The sequence below is a fragment of the Emydura macquarii genome, unplaced genomic scaffold (assembly GCF_026122565.2).
Source record: "Emydura macquarii macquarii isolate MOO-44397 ecotype Brisbane River unplaced genomic scaffold, CSIRO-AGI_Emac_v2 contig_3530, whole genome shotgun sequence".
Lineage (NCBI taxonomy): Eukaryota > Metazoa > Chordata > Testudines > Chelidae > Emydura > Emydura macquarii.
Window position 1 is genome coordinate 500152 of NW_027133667.1, and position 23469 is coordinate 523620.

At 38.7% G+C, this 23469-nt stretch overlaps 1 protein-coding gene across 3 annotated transcripts in view; it reads right to left on the reverse strand.

Annotated features, from left to right (window-relative positions):
• The window catches only part of WASHC4 (WASH complex subunit 4), a 56621-nt gene that overhangs the window by 24764 nt on the left and 8388 nt on the right, over positions 1 to 23469 (reverse strand). For 2 of the 3 annotated variants that reach the window (XR_010917657.1, XM_067536188.1), the window contains exons 6-19: positions 20972 to 21039; positions 18156 to 18238; positions 16309 to 16351; positions 15694 to 15797; positions 13581 to 13701; positions 10436 to 10559; positions 10196 to 10323; positions 9178 to 9338; positions 5178 to 5304; positions 3314 to 3439; positions 2692 to 2799; positions 2095 to 2241; positions 1853 to 1932; positions 613 to 718 (exon numbers count right to left, since the gene is read on the reverse strand). Coding sequence is in view for 2 of the 3 variants with exons in the window: in XM_067536188.1 (XP_067392289.1) it covers positions 613 to 718; positions 1853 to 1932; positions 2095 to 2241; positions 2692 to 2799; positions 3314 to 3439; positions 5178 to 5304; positions 9178 to 9338; positions 10196 to 10323; positions 10436 to 10559; positions 13581 to 13701; positions 15694 to 15797; positions 16309 to 16351; positions 18156 to 18238; positions 20972 to 21039 (1526 nt within the window). In the remaining variant the exon portion in view is untranslated. The remainder of the gene's footprint in view (positions 1 to 612; positions 719 to 1852; positions 1933 to 2094; positions 2242 to 2691; positions 2800 to 3313; positions 3440 to 5177; positions 5305 to 9177; positions 9339 to 10195; positions 10324 to 10435; positions 10560 to 13580; positions 13702 to 15693; positions 15798 to 16308; positions 16352 to 18155; positions 18239 to 20971; positions 21040 to 23469) is intronic. The other variant, XM_067536189.1, reaches the window with a different exon arrangement.

The following is a 23469-nucleotide window of genomic DNA, read 5'->3' on the forward strand; positions in this document are numbered from 1 at the left end:
ATTTGTCACAGTGGATCTGACAAGCAATTCACCAAGTTTAACATCCTAGACCAATGGTTCATCCCTGGTAAAAGCCAAGATCTGATGCTTCTGAATCAGTTTAATAAAAAAGTTATCATGCAATTATCTAGTTATGCAATATTGCACAAGGAGGGGATAAAACTCTAGTATAAACCCTATGGCAATCCTTTGGAATCAAGCTGATAAGTACCTTATAAATATTAAATATAAAAATAAATGCACACTAAACCAAAAGATTACTAAGATTTTTCCAACCACTTTTTTTTTAAATCTGCCAAAGAGCTTAATTTAAAATTGAAACGATTGAGGGGAAGGGCGAGGAGAGACAGACACACTGTTGTAAGTAATAACTATTTAAAGTACTGGTTTTGATTTTCAGAGCAGTTTATCAGACATGCTTTCCATTAATTGTAAAGGGAAGAGAAGTCTAAAACCTCTTTAATGCTCTGAAATCTCAGCCCCAGGTGTTTGTAACTAACACTGGGCTTGTGATTTTTAATTGTTTTATAATTATAAGGGTTTTCAGACAACCCCCAACTCCCATTTCAGCAAGCCACTATAACTGAACAGTTCAAGTTATTTCTTATTTACCTGCAATCTGGATGCATCAACTGCATTTTCATACACATCATCTAAATAAATTGGGAAGACTGCTCGATGCCAGTACAAGAAGCAACAATCACACTGTGTTCGGACTCTAAAATGCAAGATATTAGTTATTAAATAAAACCAAAAGCAGCACAAAAGGACATGAAAAAGAATGGTGAACTGTATGTCAGCAAGACTGTATTTTTGCAGCACTGCCCCTTTTGTTTTTTTACAATTATCTACGCCACAGGTTATCTGATAGAATTTATGCTCATGACGCACATGTACATGGTATTTATTATTCTTCCACTGGCCTTCAAAAAGAAATGCAAATTCTGATAAATGGATGCCCATTTTCACGATCACATCTGTAAACTCCATGTCAAGCTACCAAAATGCTGTTTCAAAGTATCCCATACCTAACCTCTGTAATGATATCTTTATGCTTCCTACAACATCATTATACTAAAGGAATTATTCTTGTCTCTGATCACATGATGGACATGAGTGACAAATTATTCTCTGATCACATGATGGACATGAGTGACAAAAGAATATGCCACATGCATACAAGCGTCCTCCTCACCGATACTAGCAGTAGACATTGAACATGAAAATGCTGACAGTTTATAAAGCATTAAGAAGGTACAGTGTCATGACTGTAATTGTACAATTTCATATAAACTGCTAGAGTTTACATGACATTTTTCCCCCTATGCCCAAAGTGTATGTGTAGGTTCACATTCCATCACAATTCTGTGAATAAAACTTGTGTATAGCAGTATTTACACAAAATCATTGCTGAACACTTCACAGCCAGTTATAATCTATACCAGGTTGGGAGGGAGGTGTTTATGTAAAATAGAACATATTGCAGGAATCCTCATCTTTAATACGGAGGCATAAATCAAGGAGGTTATAGGTCCCAAAACGTGCAGTTGATGTGATGATCCACGTCTAACCAAACAGAAAGAATGGTACACCACTCAACAGGACCTGTATTCCACAAGCTACTCCTCCTTATTAAACATTAGGGAAGACACAGACTTCATTATAGAATTCTGTGGCCCACATTCTGGCGAACTCTGGTTTACAACCTACATGAAAAGAGTCAGCTGTAAGTAGCTAAGTGTAGAACACAGAACATCCTGCAAAGTCTCATACGCTGCATCATGAAATCTCAACATACTAGCTGATACTGATTTCTTCCCTCTCTCCACCCCATCATTTGTGTGCTGCTTACCGCTCCCTAAGTTCACTGATTAAGTCCAGTTTCTTCATAATTACTTGGAGGGGAAGCAGCTCTTCATCTTTAAATGTTTTCTGTTAAAAAAAGCAGCAGAGGGAAATAGGCAGAGTCACTTATTGGTTAACTGGAAAATAATTACTTTTAAAGTATATCACAACAATTCAGTGATAAAGTTGTTTTTTACAGCTAACAAGCTAATATACAATAGTGAGTGTTTGAGCAATAGTTGCACTTACCATCTGTGTGCCCACACTCAGTGCAAGAGAAACAATAAGGCGCCTCTGTTTTGTACTGGGCCCGTTGAGGGTATTCTCAGCCAATACCAGAGCAGAGAGCACATCCAGACGCTGCTCACTGTATTTTTTGTCAGAAATTACTCTTTTCTTGATGGGAGAAACAAAAATAATAGCTCAAATTTTATATTCATGGAAAAGTTATCAATAAAGACTCTTTAGCAAAGAACAGATAGACTAAATCAATAAACAGCACGCATCTGTGGAGTCACAGGAAAAGATCAGAACAAGGCCAAGACAAGAGAAGCATGTGGATACAAGAGTGGAGAGATAGAGTACCAAGGGGGGAAGGAAGAGGAAAGACATGACAGGATGTCATCTTTGTTGCGTGCCAGTACGGTGCCTAAATCAATGGGGCCCTGATCATTGACTAGAGTTCTTAAGTGTTATCATACTAATAGCAGCAATAGTAACAGTAACAGAGTGGAGTGAGACCACAGATAGTTTTGAATCAGGTGGATAATTTTGATTTGGAATGAGAGATGAAATAAAACCACTGAGGGTGACAAGATTCCATCCTTTGAAACTTGAATTACATACCTTGGCTACAGAAATAGAGTTAAGAGCCTGATGCTGGAGATGCTGAGTTATGTGTGTCACAGAATCTGCCACAACCATACTTCTTCTATAAAATGTATGTTCTATTGCCTGCAGTCAGTTTCAAAACACAGTGGTTCGTATTAATTGTAAAGTGGCTATCTAAGTAATTTCTTTCTATACCAACCACATTGTCCACATGGCAGCATAGGATTTCCCTTCCCGACCCTTGTATTTTATATTAACTGGAGATGCTGAACACCCAATACTTTTGCAAAAAATCAGCCCACTTATTAAGGCGCCCATACATGGTTTTCAGACCTAACTTCAGGTATCCATTTCTTTTTAAAAATCTTAGCCTTAAGTATTTTCTCTGTTTCGGCTCAGCTTTAGAAAGATACTTTTCAAAACAGTGAACATCTTTCCTTGCAAAAACCAGGATTGAGATAAAAAGCAAACTGTGGAAGGTTTTTAAATAAACCTTCTCTTCCTCTCCTCCCTCCCATCCAATCTTTAAGTAGAAGTCACTTTGAAACATTTTATCATCAGTTCTTTGCATGTGGCGTCTCCCACCAGCTCTATGATAATGCTTAGGTGAAATCATAACCCCAATTCTATAACCTACCTTGAGAAGTTCCACAAGTCTGCATAAGGCTTTCACTGAGGTTTTGGTCATAGGTTTTTGCATTGACATGTAGAGATTCATTGTGGTTTTAATGATGGTGCTAAGGCTGTAAGCATAAAGAAAACCCTAGAAACAAATTGGGGGGCAAAAAAAAGAATCTCCACAGTAATGTCAGACAAGTAAATATTCTCTATTTTCTTTATAGCCATACAGAACATTAATTCCTGCCGTTTCACTAGCTCCTCCAGAGCATAAGTAGCATTCTCAAGGACAGTCCAAGCTTGTTTAGTCTCATGAAACGGGAAGTGAAGATCTGTCAGTTTATAATTATGAAGCTGCCAAGGAATCTGCATGTCATTAAGTCAACCAACTACAGCTTTAGAAACAATCAATACAATTTAACCACAAGCCAATAAATAAACCAAGCATTCAGACATATTAATCTCAGTTCAAGTTCACTGTAACCCAACTAGGGTGAACAGAAGTCCCAATATTATGGGACCTTCCCGATATTATGGGCTGTGTCTTATATACGCAACCATAACACACACACACACACACCCCCATACACACGCAAACAAACAAAAGTGTCCCAATTTTTCACACTTGCTATCTGGTCACCCTAAACCAACCAAGTGAGGCATCAAGATTAAGAAATTGGACTAGGATGAACAAAAACGGTTGCATACTCCCCAAGAGATAAGCTTCTACACATTTTTTAAAAATCCAAATTTCATAATAAAAAACCAAAGGAATGAAAAAATGAATCCCCCTCCCCCCCACGAAGAATATCACTGTCATAGAAATAAAAACGTACCAAATGTTAAATCAATGTAAACTGCATACAGAAAAGCATTCAAGTATTCAAAAAGCAGCTTTCAAATGGAAAGCAGCAAAAACTTGGAGAAATATAGCAAGTTAACTGTGAAACTTTCAATTTGGTATAGAGAAAAATATCACAGCATATCACAAGCGACTACACAAAAAAAGAAGAACAGATTCTGCCATTGGGATATCTTCAGAGTCTTTAATTCTTTATTTATTCACATTGTAAGAAGAGTTTAAGTATGAAAAAATAAACTTCTCATGTATAGTCTGAGTTCAGAAGGAAAAAATTCAGTTGATTTTGAAGCCTGGAATAAGCAGTGTTCATCAACAAAGGCAGGAGTCAGGAGCTGCTACAAAATAATGCCCACTAATGTGCGTCTGCCATACATTCTTTATTAAACTCAGATTTATTTTCAATCAGAATTTTGTCAGGAAGTTGCACGCAAAATGCGCAAACAAAAAATAAATGCAAAAATCATGTGCACATAGCAGCAAAACTATGCACTCTGACCAGAAAAGAAAACTAACTGCATCAGATGCTAAAGAGATTATCTCAAAGCACTGTCATTGAGTGCAACACGATTAGGCAATAATCCGGAACTTGTTGCCAGAAATAAGAATATGATAAATACAGCTAAATTAGACCCTGGACCTAACCCCAATTTAAGCATCTTAGCATTGACAGTATACTTGAGAAATACTACTTGAATGGGAAATGGGAACTACTTGAGAGACCACTGAAACTTCATTGGAAAGATTCCAGCTTCAGCAGGTGAAGATTCAGTCAGACATATTGTTACTTTTTTCACTTCCTGGAATGCCCCATTTCTAGAACTATTTAGAACTAGACTTGACAACACATTTGAGAACATATTGTAGAGAAAATTGATAAGGGAATGCCGAGACAACCACATAATTTCTATGATTCATTTTCAGTACTCACTAGCTTCCTTCTAATTACCCAGTTCCTAATGCTATAAGCAGCATAAATATACTACATATAATTCAACTAGCAGCATAGTAAGAAATCACCCACCTGTATAAAGACATTGCATCTGTTAGAAAGGTCTTCAGCAAACTTGTCCATCCGCTGTTCCTTAGACAAGATAGATTCCATTTTTGTCATCCATGAGCTCACAAAGACATAATATGACTGCATCTCTCTAGAGAAAGAAACAAACAGGTTACTCACTTCAGAGAGCAGCTGAACGCTATTTCCCCTTCTCCATTCCCAAGCACCAATGGCTAGTCCTTCCCAAGGAAAATGCAGGTATTAGCCTGCATTTTACAAGCAGGATAACTAAGAAACAGACGTTAGGAAACTTGCACAAGCTCCAACAATGAATCCAAGTCAGCATCAGAATTAAAATTTGAGTCTCCTGGTATTTCAGTCCTCCAATGGTCTTAACAGAAGGCCATGTTGCATAAGATGTCATTGTTAATACCTTGAATGAATAGCCCATTCAGATGCATTACATTTAAAAAAAATTAAAGTAGTGAGTAAAGCTGCAAAAATAAACTTTCTCAAAAAAAAAATTCAGTTCTTTCAGGGTAAAAAGCTTTACCAGATTTAAACCATTAAAAAAACCAACATATATAATCAGTTACCATATTAATGCTTGACTCAGTAGTGTACAATTTGTTTTAAATACCGTAGTTCTAGAGAATATACATACTGACTACACTGGATATCATTAAAAATTAATTAAAAGTTAAGAATTAAGAATGGCTACACTGGATCAGACCAATGGTCCATCTAGTCCAGTATCTTGTCTTCTGACAGTAGCCAGTGCCGGATGCTTCAGAGGGAATGAACAGAACAGGACAATTATCAAATGACCCATCCCATCATCCACTCTCAACTTCTGGCAGTCAGAGGTTTAAGAACACCCTGAGCACGGGATTGCCTCCCTGGCCATGTTGGCTAATAGCCATTGATGGACATATCCTCTATGATTTAATTCTTTTTTTAACCTAATTACACTTTTGGCCTTCATAATACCCACTGGCAAGGAGTTTCACAGGTTGACTGTGTGTTGTGTGAAGTACTTCCTGGTGTTTGTTTTAAACCTGCTGCCTATTAATTTCACTAGGTGAACCTGGTTTTTGCATTATGTGAAAGGAGTAAACAACACTTCCCCAATTGTATCTAGTGTTGTTGTAGCCACATTGGTCCAAGGATATTAGAGAAACAAGATGGATGAGGTAATATATTTTACTGGACCAACTTCTGTAGGAAAGACTCTTAAGCTCTTGAGCTTACTCAGAGCTCTTCTTCAGGTCTGGGAAACATACTCAGTGCGTCACAACTGAGTGGAGACGGAGTACATTTCCCAGACCTGAAGAAGAGCTCTGTATAAGCTCAAATGCTTGTCTCTCTTACCAACAGCAGTGGATCCAACAAAAGATATTACCTTCCTTATTCACGTTCTCCACATCATTCATGATTTTATAGACCTCTATCATATCCCCTCTTAGTTGTCTCTTTTCTAAGATGAACAGTACCAGTCTTTTTCATCACTCCATAATCATTTTCATTGCCCTTCTCCATACCTTTTCCAGTACTAACGTATCTTTTTTGAGATGGAGTGACCATAACTGCATGCAGTATTCTAGGTGTAAGTGTACCATGGATTTATACAGTGCCATTATGATATTTTTTTTCTTATTTTTAATCCCTTTCCTAATGGTTCCTAACATTATGTTAGCTTTTTTTACTCCTACTGCACATCGAACAGATATTTTCAGAGAACTATCTATTGTGACTCCAACATTTTGCTTGTGTGGTAACAGCTAATTTGGAACCCATCATTTTATATGTATAGTTGGGATTATTTTTCTAAAGTACATTACATTTTGCATTTATCAATACTGAATTTCATCTGCCATTTTGTCACCCACTTACCCAGTTTTGTGAGATCCCTTTCTAACTCTTCACAGTCAGCTTTGGACTTAACTATCTTGAGTTATTTGTATCATCTTCAAACTTTGCCATCTCACTGTTGATCCCCTTTTCCAGCTCATTTATGAATATGAATAGCACTGGTCCCAGTACAGATCCTTGGACGACCCTGCTATTTACCTCTCCCCACTAGGAAAATTTACTGTTTATTCCTATATTTTGTTTCCTCTCTTTTAACCAGCTACTGATCAATGAGAGGACCTTCCCTGTTATCCCATGACTGCTTACTTTGCTTAAGACCCTTTGGTATGGGACCTTGTCAAAGACTTTCTGAAAGTCCAAGTACACTATCATCAAGTGGATCATCCTTGTCCATATGCTTGTTGAAATCCTAAAGGAATTCTAACAGACTGAGGCATGATAACTTTTTGCAAAAGTTATTTTGACTTTTCCCCCAACATATCATGTTCATCTATGTTCATTAATGAAGTTCACTTCCAGGATGGCCATTTACTTTCTTCATTAAACTAAAGTCTGATTTGATACTGCTGCAATAGTATAAACCTAAATTTGTACAAATTTCTACCTGGTGCAACTACTTTTACTGCTATGGAGTTACACTAAGTATGTATCTGGCATATTGCTGCTACACTATTAAACTTAAAAGCTATTTTTTTAAACGCACATAGCCCCTGTTAACCAAAGGCAGTCCAAAAACGTGTGCAAAGACAAAAAAAAGGATAATTTACAGAACAGAAAATCTGGATTTGATTCATTATCCTTAGAATATCTAGGAGTGTCGATGTCTTTTTTTTCCAACTTCTCCTGCAATCTAACAGCCATAGGACAAGACTGACTTTACCCAGGGCCAGAAGTAACGGAGCAGTGCACCACCTTAGGAACAAACTTGGGGATGGACTGAAATTCAGAGTTCCTGCTGTGGCTCTCCTCTTGTTCCCAGGCTTGGCCTACGTCTAAACTTAGGTCAACCTTGTTACATCACTCAGCAATATGAAACATTTTGTGTCCTGTGTGATATAGTTTGATCAACCTAACCTGCACTGTAGATGCAGACAAATTCTTCCATTGACCTGGCTACCACATCTCAAGGGGGTGGATTTACTACAGTGATGGAAAAATCCCTTAAATTGCTGTAGTATGTATCGACTCTACAGTGCAGAAGCTACACTAAAGAGGAGCAGGATATGGGAGAATGCAGGAGTAATTTACTAGAAGCCCATACCAGTAGCAGATTACTTCCTGCTCTGTGCCAGCTCAGCTCTGTTAACTGGCATATAGGGTGGGGAGAAGGCAGTCAAGGGCTACCCGTTAGACTAGAGGCAAGCAGGAATATCAGCTCGACAGAGCCTGTTCTCTCCCCTCCATGCTCTAACCAGTGGCACAAGTAGTAGTAAGGGGGAGCTTTATACTTTCTCCCCCTGCAGTGTTGCACAGTCTTTTCTATTAACTTTTAAACCTTAAAAATACTCATGGTTATTTGTCAAGTAAATGAACCATTGAAAGGAGAGAGTTTAGAGGAAGCATGACATGCAAGTTCTTTCTAAAAGGAAATAAAAAAATCTCTCCAAGCCCAGACAACAGTGAATCAGTAAAAAGAGGAAAGATGTGGCCATTTCTGTGAGAAGTGTTTTCAAATATAGATGGTTCTGGCAAAAATGTTCAGGGGAAGCCCGTCAGACAGAAGGGGAGAAAAAGGACAAAGAAATAAATTCATTTGAATAAGAGTATGTATCAACACCAAGACAGCAGAAACCCTATGCAACCTATTCAGCCTGGTATGGACTGGTCTATTAATAAAACATCAGCCAGAGGATCCCAATGAAAAAAGCAGCAGCCCAGGGAAGTAATATTGCCAGTATAAATCTAAAATGTAAAGCATAGAGATGAACTACCTGAAAGTCAGAGGATGTTTTACTTTTTAATTGATACTTTTTCAGTAGCACTGAGATGCAGCTACTTCTGGGGAGAAACACAGCAACTGTTCAACAGTGCAGAACAATGCTACATAACATTTATGGCAGTCTGTGAAGAACACTATATCCAATTAGAAATATTTTTGTTGTATACGGCAATAAGCTGTATATCAAAAGGTGCAACCCTTTATAAAACCTACTTGGTAAGTGACTGAGCCTTCTGCTGTAGAAAACTTTCCCTGTGTGTTTTTATCGCATGATGGCTTCTCCTATCCAGAAGTTTGGCAGCAGCTGGCATTTTCTGCATCAGAAAGTTATCAGCAAACCAAATAATATTAGCAGTTAATGTGATGGCTGGCACCTAGAGCATCAAAAGAGGAGAAAAAATTAAAATCAAACAAATGGGTAGCAATTCCTAATAATTATGGTTGACATGAAATTAATTTGTTGCAAAAATCTAAAAATCAGCATTATACCACCATTCCCCCCTCAAAAAAGCTCAGAAACTTTTTACTTGAATTATTTGTTATAAGTCAGAAATAGTGCAAAGCTTTAACAGTGTTAATACAAGGAATAGTTGGTTATCTATGCAGCTCAAGTGCTACGTAAAAAAAAAGGTTCATGCCTTGAAAAATCTATATTATACATCAATATGCAGAATGACTATTGTAAATGTTTCTCAGATGTGTTAAGCCAAGCACTGTTTATATGTGCATGTATATTGAATGACCTACAATAAATCCTATTGTCGTCAAGATTTTCCATTTTCCATCACTACCAGGAAATGGTAACATCTTACGGACAAGCATTAAGGTACAAAGTCTTTCCTCAACCCCCAAATGCACAATATTTGAAAAAAAATACACATATAAAAACCACAATTAAAAATATTTTCTCTCCTCAAGAACATTAACTACCTTTATTAAAAGTTGAAACATTTCACTTTTGTAACTTAGCCAAGCTTTTAACTCAATTTAAAACCAACAAAAAAGTTAACTTATCCAAAAATAAGCTTTTTAAAAGTTAGAATAATATTAAGGCTGCTAGCAAAGAAATGGAGAGTAGGCTGCTACAACCTCCTTTTGTACTCAATATAATTGTGTTTTACTTTTGAAAAACTTAACTACACTGCATTTTAATAAAAACTAAAATATATTTCATTTCATTTTGCTTTTAATACATTTTTAAAATTATTAAAGGAAACAGCAAAATCTTCACCTTTTTGCCAATGTCCAGTAACGATTTGTAAAATTTCTTGTCTACTGTCCGAAAAATCTGAAAATGCAGTACAAAGAGACCACAAATTCCTACGTACTTATCTCTCTGGTCAATTTCTGAGGGTTCACCTTGTATAATACACACAAAAGAAAATATTTTTGAAATCTGCTTCCAGACAAACAATATAAAAACTTTTACAAACAATTAAATCAATGTGAAAAAAAGCACATCTTGTATTACCAAGTTTAGCTTCAACATTTGCAAAAATTGTGCGAATACTATGTGCAAACTCTTCAGCAAAAGTACTATTCTTCGAGACAGCCACTCCTCCATTGAGAGAATCAAACTGTTGTTCTATACAGGCCTGAAAGAAAACAAGAAAATAAGGCTCATTTACAATGCTAATTCCATAAAGCCTGGGCATCCAATGAATATCGTTATTGCAAACAACAAGAGTCCTGTAGCACCTCAAAGACTAACACATTTCTGTGGGCATGAGCTTTCATGGGCTGCAACCCACTTCATCAGATGTGGCCCACGAAAGCTTATGCCCGCAGAAACGTGTTAGTCTTTAAGGTGCTACAGGACTCTCGTTGTTTTTGCTGTTTACAGTCTAACACGGCTACCCCTCTGGAATTCTTGCAAATAGGTTGTCTCACAACATGAATCTGTAAAGTCACAGTTTTAATTTAAAACAGCTAAAATCAATGGTCTAATGAGTTTTGTCTGGTTTATTTCACTGAATGAAAATTATTAATAGAGATGAGAATTTTTTTTTAGCATGAAGGTGGCCTTTATGTTTTGTTATTGACTGGTTTTGCTTATGTAAGGGATTCACACAACTCAGTTGTGGGAGAGTAGGCATTTCCAGAACAAAACCCATTACTGAACAGCTGTTGGCTCATCAAGGGTATTATTGCTTCACTTGTTTTTAGGATGTTACTCATGAAGCTGAAATGTTCAACAACACGACAGACATGAGATGGTAGCCTTAGCAAGGAAATAGGAAAAGTATATTGAATGCATTGGAAAATATTTAATAGACTTATAATTTTGTTTTAGTATTTTCTTCATGTTCTTTGTTCTGGTCAAGGAGGGAAAAAGCTGTCTTGCTTGCACACCAAACAAATTCCCACTGAGCCCTCTAAATTAAACATACAATAAAGTCTTTGCATAAGTGCGACATTGGAGAGAGTTAAAATGGAAAATTCTCAGATAGCTAGCAATTTGATTCCATAAAGTAAGAAGCACTTCTCAATGAAAAACTGAACTGTGTTTAACAGTAAAATGTAATTACAATTGGCATTTAGGAGGCTATTTGTAGGAGGAGGGGACTCACGGACTTAGAAAAGACCTAAGTGTAACATAACCTGAAATATCTATCTCGTTTTCATGCTTGTTTAACAAATAATTTTTTTTTAAGTTTACAATTTCAAATGTAAGTATTAAGGGCCAGATCCTCAGCTGGTGTATTTCAACATAGTTCCACTGAGTCAATGCAGCTACAATGATTCCCACCAGCTGAGTCCCTTTAATTTCCATACTTAAAGTTAGATTTTATTTAAAACAAAGATTTTTACACACCTGTAAGTCAAGATATCCAAGATTGTTAAATTGTAAAAGAATAACATGGAATTTGTAGCTTGAATTCATTCCTATAGAATCCAATTCATTTTTTACATAATTTGCCGCAGCTCTGGCGTCATCGCTGTGTCACCCACCTGCATCAATGGGTGGGGGAAACTGATGGGTGGTGGAAGGTGGATAGTTCAGCAGCAAGGGAGGAAGACACTTGCCAAGGGACAATACATAGCTCCTCCCTTCGGAGCCTCTGGCACCCATTGGCCAGCTGGGGGAGAGGGGTGCTGGTTGGTCAGCATTTCCCAGCTCCCAGGATTTAGCCTAGCACAGGGGCTATGTGGAGCCTGTTTTAGCTCCTTTCCAGCAGCTCACCCTACCCATCTGAACTAGGGTGACCAGATGTCCCAATTTTATAGGGACGGTCCTGATATTCAGGGCTTTGTCTTATATAGTTGCCTATTGCCCCCTAGCCTGTCCCAATTTTTCACACTTGCTGTCTGGTCACCGTAACCAGGAATGGGAACCTCCCTGTCAGATGCTGCAGGTCTAGCCAATTGCCTTTTTAGAGGGTCAGGAAGTAACTTTTTCTCCCATGGACATAGAGGTGGAGGACCAGGGAGTTTTGTGCCTTCCTTACAGCACCTACAAGCCACAGTGGGTTAACGTATGGAATGTGCATGGTACCTAACTGAGGTACTGGATGGTGCTGTTTACTCAATGCAACATGCAGTCGATTTCCAATGCATTTAAGAGAATACAATGAATGATTGTCAGAGGTGAAAGACCTGGGATTTTGGTGATGGGCCTTGGGCTCATGTGATAAGCTGAGACCTTGTGGCCTTGGAGAGTCAAGATCCCCATCCTGCTGTGCCCTCTGTCCCCTTGCAGAGGGTGTGAGCGGGGAGCGGGAGGGAAGGGCGGAGGAATCAGACAGCAGTCCTGGAGGATAGGCTGAAGACAGCCTACTCTGTATTATGGGTTAGTTGGAAAGGAGCCATGTAACATTGGTGCCAGTTACGCATTATGTAGTAAGGAGCCATTTAAATACCTGGTATAGGTGAGACTAGGTAATGGGAGGGTAGCACCCTTCCTTGCGTTAAAGTCTAATAAAAGTTGCAGCCTGCCACTTAATTCCATGTGTCTGTCCTCTTTTTTCCAGTGTGTCCACATCAATGAAATTCTGGTTACAACCCTGATTTTCAGTTTGACATTTCTTACTCAGGAAAAATTCCCAGCAACTTCAATAGGAACGCAGGTCTGGGCTCATTATTGGCACTGTTTTGTGACTGCATAATTTTACTGTTGAGTGCCAACTAACTTTATCAACACACAATTTGTCCTATGCTTTGTCAATACCACAAATCTGCGTAGAACATCAGTGTCACAAATGAAATTACTTTTCCAGCAAGATGGCTACCAGGAGGCTTATAAACAACAAGTATTTAAACTGTATTTTCAAACATGTTTCGGGTTTTTTTCATCGCAAGAAATACTAGCAAAGGTGCAATTACCTTTTAGCCACACGTTATTTTGTCATATGCACAACCTGGTGATGGTTAAAGGGTATGATGAGAAGCTGGAATTAAAATTCATGTTTTAACAAATACTTTCAAAATCAGAAATATTGTAGCTGCAAGGAAAATATCTAAAGTTAAATCATATCCAGTTTAAAGAAAAACAAAGGACTTACATTTTAGAACTTCTTTACATTTTACACTTACCATTTTAGAAATTAAGTCCCATGTTACTAGGATAGAGCTTCCCGACATTACTGTGGAACACATGTGAATCCAAATTTATTTACCTGAAATATCATTCCATCAAGTAACTGGCCTTCCAGTTTTAACAACAACTTCTCAAATGGCTTCAGTTTATCTTCCTGAATCCCAAACTTTGAAGGGTTGTGATGGACCGATTTTAGTAACCTTGAGAAAGAACATACAGAATCCAATAAAGCAAAACAACAGTTAGTATCACAGTTTCTATGTGTTTCAAGGAGACCACCATTCTGAGGATATGTTTACACTGCAGCAGAGAACATGCTTTCCAGCTCAGATAGGCAAACACAAGCAAACTCTGCTCAAACTAGTGTGCTAAAAATGGCAGTGTAGCTGGAGGTAGCTTGGGCTGTGTTCACACCTGCCCAGACTCCCTGAGTACATACTTGGGTGACTAGTCCAAGCCACTGCCTATGCTACCCCCGGCTACACTGCAGTTGTTAGCAAGCTAACTTCAAGGAGCTAGCATGTCTGTCTAACCATACTGGGAAGCACACTCCCAGTTGCAGTGTAAATGTATCCTAACAGTCTAGAGTCACTAACACATGAGATTCCCAAACTGTGGGTTGTGACCCCAATGGGGTTGTGCAGATGGGGCTGCATGTCCAACAGGGCAGATTCAGCCCAAGAGATGATTTGGTCTGCCCCTGAACGTGTCCAGACCTGCTCCGTAAACACTGCACCAGGAGGACGCCATTTTGATCTACAATATGGGGCCCTCTGCAGAGCACGACCTTGCATGTACAGTGTGTGTGAAGTCATGTTATGTAGAGACTCCCATTTTGTAGACCAAAACAGCTGCCTCCTGGTGCAGCATTTGTGAAGATGTCCAGACACATTGGCCATGTGGAGGTGACTGAGCAGATGCCAATTTGGCCATTTGCATCATCTGGCTGTGTAAGCATCCAGTTGAGACACTTAAATGCAGAAGATCCTCATCTCTGAACAGCACAGCATCCTTTCTGCTCAAGCTGGTAGAAGCCTGTGCTAGCCTTTTCTGAGATGGGAATCTGTAGTGGCTTGTAAGTGCCTTAAGGCAGTGCCAATATCTTCTTTTATGCCACCCTAAGTACCCGGCTGGCACTCAAGGATAAAGAATCACGGTAAGTCACTGTCTCCTTGCTACCCTAGTATCACCACACAGGGCCTTCCCAAATCCTGGCCTCATTTGCTTAACTGTGAATTCCTCTTTCTGATTTATCATAAGAGGCACAAGGGACTCAATTTTACACAGAGTATCTGCTTCAACCTCCAGCAGTGAGTCTAGTAATGAAGTTATGAACCGAAAACAAGACTCTGAGAAATGTGCTTCCAAATACGATGAGGCTTTCTTTGATTATGGCTTCACCAGTGTTTTGGTCAAGAATGAAGTAAGGCCAAAATGCCTTCTGTGTCATACAATGTTATCTAGTGTCAAAGTAGAGAGCATTAAATAACGTCCTTAATGTGTAAATTTCCTCAGATTCCTTGGTTGCTATATTGCCTTGTTGCTGTCTGGAGTCACAGGAAGCTATAAGTCTCAAAATGGGGTTATGCAGGCAAAAAGTTTGGGAACCCCTAAACTAACATCCCTAACAGAATCTGTGTCTGTCTGGAATTTAAAGGTCACTGTGCCAGCATAGACAAATTGCGTAAGAACAATCCACCTCACTAGAAGATTTCAATGAAATCTCATCTGATTTTGCATTACAGTAATTTCCACACAGCACTTGATCCTGCAACTCTTACTCAAGCAAATATTTCCAGTCCAGTCCACAGGGCTACTCTCAAGTACAGATTACAGGATAGTTTTAGCCACAGTACCACACTCCCCTTTAAGATTAGATTTCTTATCAAATACATTGTCTTTCAAACATCAGCAGCCATTATCCTTCTACTCAATGTTTTATCAGTAGTCCAAGTAATGGGCTGCGTTTGCAGGGGTTTAGATCTGGCACTGTACATTTTTACTTATGCCAATAACATGACATAAGCCTGCTCCCACTGAATTCAGCGCCAAAACTCTCTCTGATACAGGATCAAGCCCCAGAAATTTAGCATATACCAAGGCTTCCAAATTCATTTTCTTTAGAACAAAATTTATCCATCTGTTTTTAATACTTACACTAGGAATATTTTTCTAAGGCTCCACTTGCATACCTTTTGTACATGGTCCAATGGTCTTTCAGAGTGGCATGATTGTCAACTATTTCATCCAGTGTGAGTAAGACTGTCAGCAGCTCCCCTAGGTGCTCATACATAGTCTGTAAAGAAGTTCCAGTAGTTATTCATGGGTTTCATGCCATGCAAACAAATTTTTTACCTCATTTTAGTGTCCTTTCACAACAGAGAAAAAATGTTACAGTTAGCACATAAGCTTGACAACGAAGGTAGGATTCTCAAAAAGTCTTTGTTACCCAGAAGCACAAGTCACATCCACTTTTGATCTAAGAAAGTTAGCATTTGCCATATCTGGATGTAATGACCATGTCCATATAATAATCAGAAACAGTTACTGGCCAAGTCAGTACTTAAGAGCAGGATTCCAAAACACACTGAAAATGATGATTTAATTCACTTTCCTTCTCTCTCAAAGACAACTTAGAAATGGTTTTCAGATTTGTTTATACAACTAAAAACATTTTAATATCCTCTAAACCAATGTTTCTCAACAACTGGCACCAGTCCCTGAGATCTCCCTGACACAGTTTAGGAAGGCAGCAAGCCAGACCCTGTATCATAAAGGTTGAGAAACACTGCTCTAAATCATCTTACCTGAAAATGAACTCCTGATGTCTCTATAATTTTAGGTGCATTTCTGCAATAGGTAAGCAAACAAAACAATATCTTAGTTTTCCATTATTAACTAAACGTATTTATTTTGCACATTTTAATTGTAGTTAGAAGTACCTGTCCCTTAAAAGTTTTTTGTTTTTTGCATATTTTTCTTCAAGAAAGTCATTGTGGTAATTATCAGCAATGAAAAATATCTTCCAAAACATAATAAAAATGTATATTATACATTGGTTTTGACAACCAATGCAGCAATATCAGGTTGATAACATTTTCCAAATCATAATGAACCACTGGTTTGCTATATTGTATGTCTAATCTGTTGCGCATGTGTATTAACAATTCTCTGTTAATTATTAATGTCACTTTTATATAGTGTCTTTCATCCCAAAGGTCCCAAAATACTTTACAAACAAAAGCAACTAATACGCAAGCTAGACACCCAGCTTCACTTCATTCACCACTGAAACAGAGCAGCTGTGTAGAGATGCAAAGTATTGTTAAAACAGCAGCTTAGAGCAGAAAATGAAGAATACCATAACCAAACAGAAAAAACTTATGCAAAAAGAATTAACCAATATAGAATATGGCCAAAGCTCTAGCATTCTCATCCCTAACTCTAAGACATTCTAACTCTGAGACAAACTCTAAGGACTTTCAATTACTATAATTGGTCCAATTGTTTTATTTTACGCTGGATTTGTAAGATGGCAGCTCTAGGAGCACAGTGGCCACTACTACAGTAACAATGCATTGGTTTAGTAATGACTCATTTATGGGAACACAATAGAAGTTATGCGCATATCATGGAGGGTGCATGTCCTCTTCAACAGCATGTGTTGTATGGCAGACTTTTTTCAGCCCATTATATTAGAAAAGGCAAGATTTTTTCAATTTTATAACCGGCAAAAATTAAATATAAATATGCTTCCCATGATGTGACCTTAGCCGAGATAGCATTGAGTACATTGAGACCAGATACACAAATGGGCCTGGGTTTCAGAGGTGTCAAGCTCCCACAGCTCCCACTCACTTCAACTGGAGTTTCACATCTGAAAATCATGCCCTTAGTCTCTGCAAGTGACAAAATTCACAATACAAAAAGGAATAACAGACTAATTAGCAATCATAGTATCTCTACCTGAAAATATTAGCTCTAAATTCTACAGACGAAACCAAAGACAAAGTAAGTAAATGCTCGAGACCCTTTGATGTAAGACACTGGCCTCCGATATATATCAAGACATTATTATTGTCAAATTGGCATATGAAGCCATAAAGCCATACTGAAGACAATACCTATGATACTAAGGTTTAAATGAATAGCTGATCAAGTTTGCTCACGTAAATTTTATGATCACACATTTATAATATTAAAACTAAAAAGTGACCTAACTTTTTAAGCTTCTGAAACTATTTGATTTAACCATTTCTTCAAAATGATAGAGTGACATCTCCACATCTCTCAGCTAACATAAGGCATCCATCCCTCCTGACAGTAGGGCAGGGATTAAGTCCAATAATTAGAGGCATAAGGCTACAAAGACATTGCTTCTGGAAAATGACAACTCCCTTGAAATATGCCTCTCAGTTTAAAAGACATTCTGGTATCTCATCACAAAAAAGCACTTAAAGCAGATTATGATTCTTTTAATAAGTGAAATCCTTTTAAAAAGTATCTTTTGAGGGCATATAAGACTGCATTAAAAAACACTCCTATATTTTCTCACCAGAGAATTCCAACATTTACCAGGCTTTAGGGAGATCATCAACATCTTACACTTTGTTTAATAATTAAAAGGGGATATAGCATTTCTGCCAATAATTACTTGTTGCTGGTATAGAGAACAGCCAGCTGATGAACTACATTCATCACCACTTCATAGCACCGTGTAACAAAACAAGACAGCTCCTGAAATGACAAATTTTGCATACATTTGATTATTTCCAAGACAATGAACAACAATCATGCAAGCAAAAGCCCAAGTTCAACTTCCTAATTCCAGTCTAAGGCTTCTCACAACTGCAACCTGGACAGGAAGCCAGACCCATTTCCTGAAGCATGTTTCTTTAGGATTTAGGGTTAATGAAGCTACACAGGGGCATAGGAGGGAGTAAGGATTTTCCTTCTCATTGAGTGGCCAACAATAGGGCTAACCAGAACTATAGCCCTGATGCTCACTCAGATGCTTCCTCTCAGAATAACTGTGCAGACAGTGGGCAAGGCTTTGCCCCACCTCACCCATGCAATAGGCCAGAGCTGGTTGGTTGCTTGGAGGATTATAAGTTACACCCCACCCCAAACAAAGAGCCCCAGAAGGCATTACGCTTCTGAGGCACAAGGCCTCCTATAGCTCTCCTTCGGGCAGTGTGTGTGTAAGCACCACCCCTTACTATGAGCTCCATGACAAAAGCATGCTCTAGCCCAGTGGTTTTCAAACTGGGGTGCGTGAGAAAAATCCTGTAATGGCAGACAATGCATTTTATTTAGTACAGAGGTTTTCAAACTGTAGGGCGCACCCCCCCTCAAGGGGCTCAGGCCAGCAATGCCAGGTGAGTCCCGACTCATCTCAGCAGGCCACCCAAATTGTCTGGGTTGGGGAGGGGAGACGCAACCAAAACTTGTTACTCAACTCTGAGACAACCCCCCCTTTGAGCTACATTTGGTTGTGTGCGTGCGTGCGCACACACACACACACAGGTTGGGTCGTCTGCTGAGGTGACTCAGGGTGGAGGTGGCACTCCCTCCCCAAGCCCTGCCATGCAGAGCTGGCCTGAGCCACCTGGTGTCACTGCTCGCCTCCTCCCCCAAATGTTCCTCTGTGCCCCACAGTTTGAAACCTCTAGAAGCTATTGCTAAATAGAAGGCAGAAATCTGGTGGGGCATTTAACTCTGCGTCCCCCACTCCCCACGCATCACCTTTGTCTATCTCATATAGGGGTACACAGTAGACTACATTATTTGGAAATGGGTACGCAGCCTAAAAATTTGTAAAACTAGAGTTTGCTCTAGCGCTAACCAACCATTATTCTCTTTGAAGCCATGCCAAGCTTAAGTCGTAAATCATAGAGACTACAGAAAAATAGCTACAGCTACAGACAGAAAAAAAAAGATTATTCTGATGAGTTACTGACATGTTGGCTTTAAAGCCAAAAGTGGAAAGGACAGAGAATTCAGAAAGGGACACAGGGACAACAGAAGTGAAAATCTGAAATGCAACTGCAAGACTGGATAGGATTAAAAAGTAATCTGGCAAATCTCCACTAGTGATGATACACACTGGAATCAATGGTGGAGTGGTAAATAATGAAGACAAGGCGGTCATACAGAGCAATCTGGATCACTTGGTAAGTTGGCCCCATTCAAACAAAATTAATTTTAATATGGCCAAAAGTAAAGTTACACATCTAGTTACACATCTAGTTACAAGCTCCCCAACCTTCCCTCTATGGTCCCAGGGTGACATCTTACATACAGGAGTTTAATCAAACACCTGCTCAGCCACTCTCTCCTCCTGACTCCCAGAACTCTCAGCTGAGCCACAGTAGCACATGTAGCATGAGCCCACAGAGCCAACAACAGATCTTCTCCTCTGAACAGAGAAGGAGGAGAAATTGGGAGATGAGAAGTGAAAGAGACAAAGCTGATGTCTGGGTGGGAGAGAACAAAGAAATCAGGAGATGGGAAGTGGACAAGAAAAGGCAGAGATATTAGCAATTGCATGCAAGAGAACCTAGCAAGCATTTTCCTCTGGTATTCTGCCTACCAAGCGATTAAAAAGAGGACCAATAAGAACTCTGATACACAATATTTACAAGTCCTATTTAATGAAGACTGAAATTTAACTTTCTAGACACAGTTTTGCTTAAGCAGTATATATATTTCGTTTTTTACTACAAGTTCATTTTTCATGACAACAGGATCCTGTTTGTGATAGGACTTGCTATGGAAATCATGCCAGAAAAAGAATTATGACTTGTAGTGTACAGTGAATACCAAGAACAAAGGAAATCCTCAGAAACACAGATCCTGTTTTCATTCAAGTGTCATTGATAATAAGCACAATTGTTTCTAAAAGGCATGTTATTCCCCAGAATTATTTGTGAGGCATCAACAATTTTTTTAAATCACTTGTTTTAATCTTATCTCATTCTATGAGCTGAAGGAAGATGAACAAACAGATGGTTTAATCCATGCCAGCACTACCACTTTTTATATTATTCAATGGCAAACTAAAATTTACCATTCAGAAACAAGTAACGAATGCTAGAACTTTAACATAAAATGACAGAGTCCCACTACATTTTTCCCATGGAAGCCTGTTCAGGTAAACTAGTTTATTTGGGCAATTAATCTGAAAATCTTTTAGCCTTCTCATATTGGTCTTACAGTGCTTGAAACAGCTTCAAGTGTGGAAACACAACAGATGAACAAACTGCCCCTAACAGCTCTCTATTTGAAAGGATGAGTGAAGGAGGTTGGTTGTGACAGCTACGTAGGCAAAAAGTTGTAATCTACACACAAAAGTGACTCCCAATGCCTTTGAATGGGATGTAAATAGGATACTATAACTGATGAGTCCACTTAACAAGTGAAAAAAAAAATCAGATTATAACTGCTCCAAAGCCAAGATGAACTCTTTACCTGTAAAAATGAAACAAATCTTCCCATCTGTATTTGGGAATCACCTTCCATCATGCTGGAATCTGCGGCTTCAAAGATAAAAAGAAGCTTCACTGACTTTAGAAATATCAGGCAAATTTATTCATTTCACTGAAGCCTGCCCTACAAATCAATTTTGTTTGACCTTTAATTAAAGCACACAGCTATAAAGCAATGTATTTCCAATGGAGCCTTAAAGAAGGCTTCACTATGCTTTGCTAAATAGGGAACATTTTTTTGTTCTGTGTTTGTAAAGGACCTAGCACTATGGAGTCCTGGCCATAACTGAATTCCAGAGCAGTACAGTCAGCATAAATAAATAGGATGCAACAAAGTATCAAGTCCGCTATAGCACCAGTTTAACATTGTGTCAGCATTTATGTTCGTAAACACATTTTTCAGGCAACTGTAACTGGCCATAAAATCTCATTGTACAAAACTTGGCATACAGTCATCTTAAAAAGGCATCAACCTGAGAGTTATTAAAAACTTAAAGCTTAAGGTTTTTATGACCGACCACTACAAGTAACAATAGCTTTAATTTTAAAAATTAAATTGGGTAAGAAATTAATCCACAAGAGAGTTTAAGTACCTCTGGTATCGTGGATTTAATTTGAAACCTTACTATAGTATGCACAATATTTGCTTTTCCAATGACACTCTGGAGGGGCCTTGTGCAAGTCCCTTGTTAACAGAGATGATTACAGGTCCAATGAAAGAAAATATCAGCTTTTTTAAAGCTTTTAGCCCCTTTGCATTACGAAGATAGTCTTGAAAATGTACATCAATATAAACCAATCAATGGAGATGAAAGGCACAAGCAGCTAAGCTCCACTCTTCTGCAGTAGGAGGCTCTGGAATTCCTAAAGATTGTATCTTTCCCAGACACACACCTTTTATGTACACATGACTCTGTTAATTTTGGTGGGTATGCCAAATAACTGTCTTGCTAATACCACCACAAGTCCCTAGGCCAACCTTGTGCATACTGATGTGATGGTGGAGGACAGGAATTTGTCACATTGGAAGAGGAGGGATGGGAAGGATAGAGTTTTCCCCTCAGAGGCCAACTCAAAAATGCTCTGCTTCATATTTTCTACCTGCTCCAAGATGGGGACCTAGCTAGCTGCTACTGCTCAGCCAGATAAGCCTGCAATTGCCATGACAGCTGCTACAAGAGGAACAGATCTCATGAATCTAGAGGTGTTGGTTGGAAAACTGCATTCCCATCCACTCCCTGCTGCTGGCTATTCCAGAAGGGAGAGGAGAAACAGTGTAACCAAACTGCTGCCATAGAGTAAGAAGCTTACAGCTGCTGCAGCCCTCTTTTCTCCCCGCCAATGAGACAGAACATTTTTGAGGAAGACCTTTGTTAGTTTTGGCAACATGTCACTATATGAATCAAAATGCTTTAAACACATATATGATAGAAGGCAGGAGCCTGCTTTAAAAAGTTATCTGCAGTTAGAGTAAAGATTCATCAAAAGAACCAAGACAGTCATATTTTACATAGCACCCAGATTGTGCTAGACACAGTCCCAACCTCAAAGAGTTTACACACTTCTATAGCCCCATCTACCCCAGGATTTCAAAAGGTTTTACAAAACACTAATGAATTGAGCTACATGAGACTACTGTAAAAGAAGCATTATCTTCCCCATCTTTTTTATGGGAAAAACAGAAATTTAGTGACTAGCCCTAGGGTCACACGAGGAAGTCAATAGCACCATCAGGAAGAGAATCCAGATTTCCTAAGTCCTGTGCTTTAACCCCAAGTACCATGCTTATAAGAGAAAAGTCACTAGTAACCCCCTCATGGATGGGTTATCAGTGTTACTTTGTAATAAAAAGTAACTTTCACCCAAAGTGAGATCTTATAACCTGTCAATTAGAAAGGGGAAAAAAAAAAAAAAGCCTATTGCCCTGTCTCTATAAGCAGAATCCTGTGTTATGTCAATATATATACACCCAGGCATGAGACTGTAACCCATCCTTCACTCACTTTAAACCCAAATGTCTATGTTAAAGTGTTACAATTTGGCTTACACTATCTTAAAATGCAGAAATTCAGAATTAAGTATAGGCCTCCATCCTTCAGTATATCAAGACCTTAAATCCATTGACTGCAGTGGGTTTCATGCCAACATAATGGCTCAAGTGATTAACCAGCACTATGTTATGACTGCACAAGTGAAGTCAAACCCTGCTCACTTGACTCATGAAGTACTGAAGTCATTATGGCTCTTCATGAGCAAGGCATGCAGGATTTAGTCCCTGGTATATACTGTCACGTGTTATTTGAAGATACCTTGCAAAAATCTATGCACCAGAGAGGAGGAGTTGGACCGAGTTTTAGGACTAGTTATTTATTTCAAAATATGGATGTGCAGTGCCAAGCCTTGAAAAATAACTTCAACAGTATGTGCCCTCACATAGTAGTTTTTTAAAAACACAAGGCACCATGAATCTATATTAAGGTT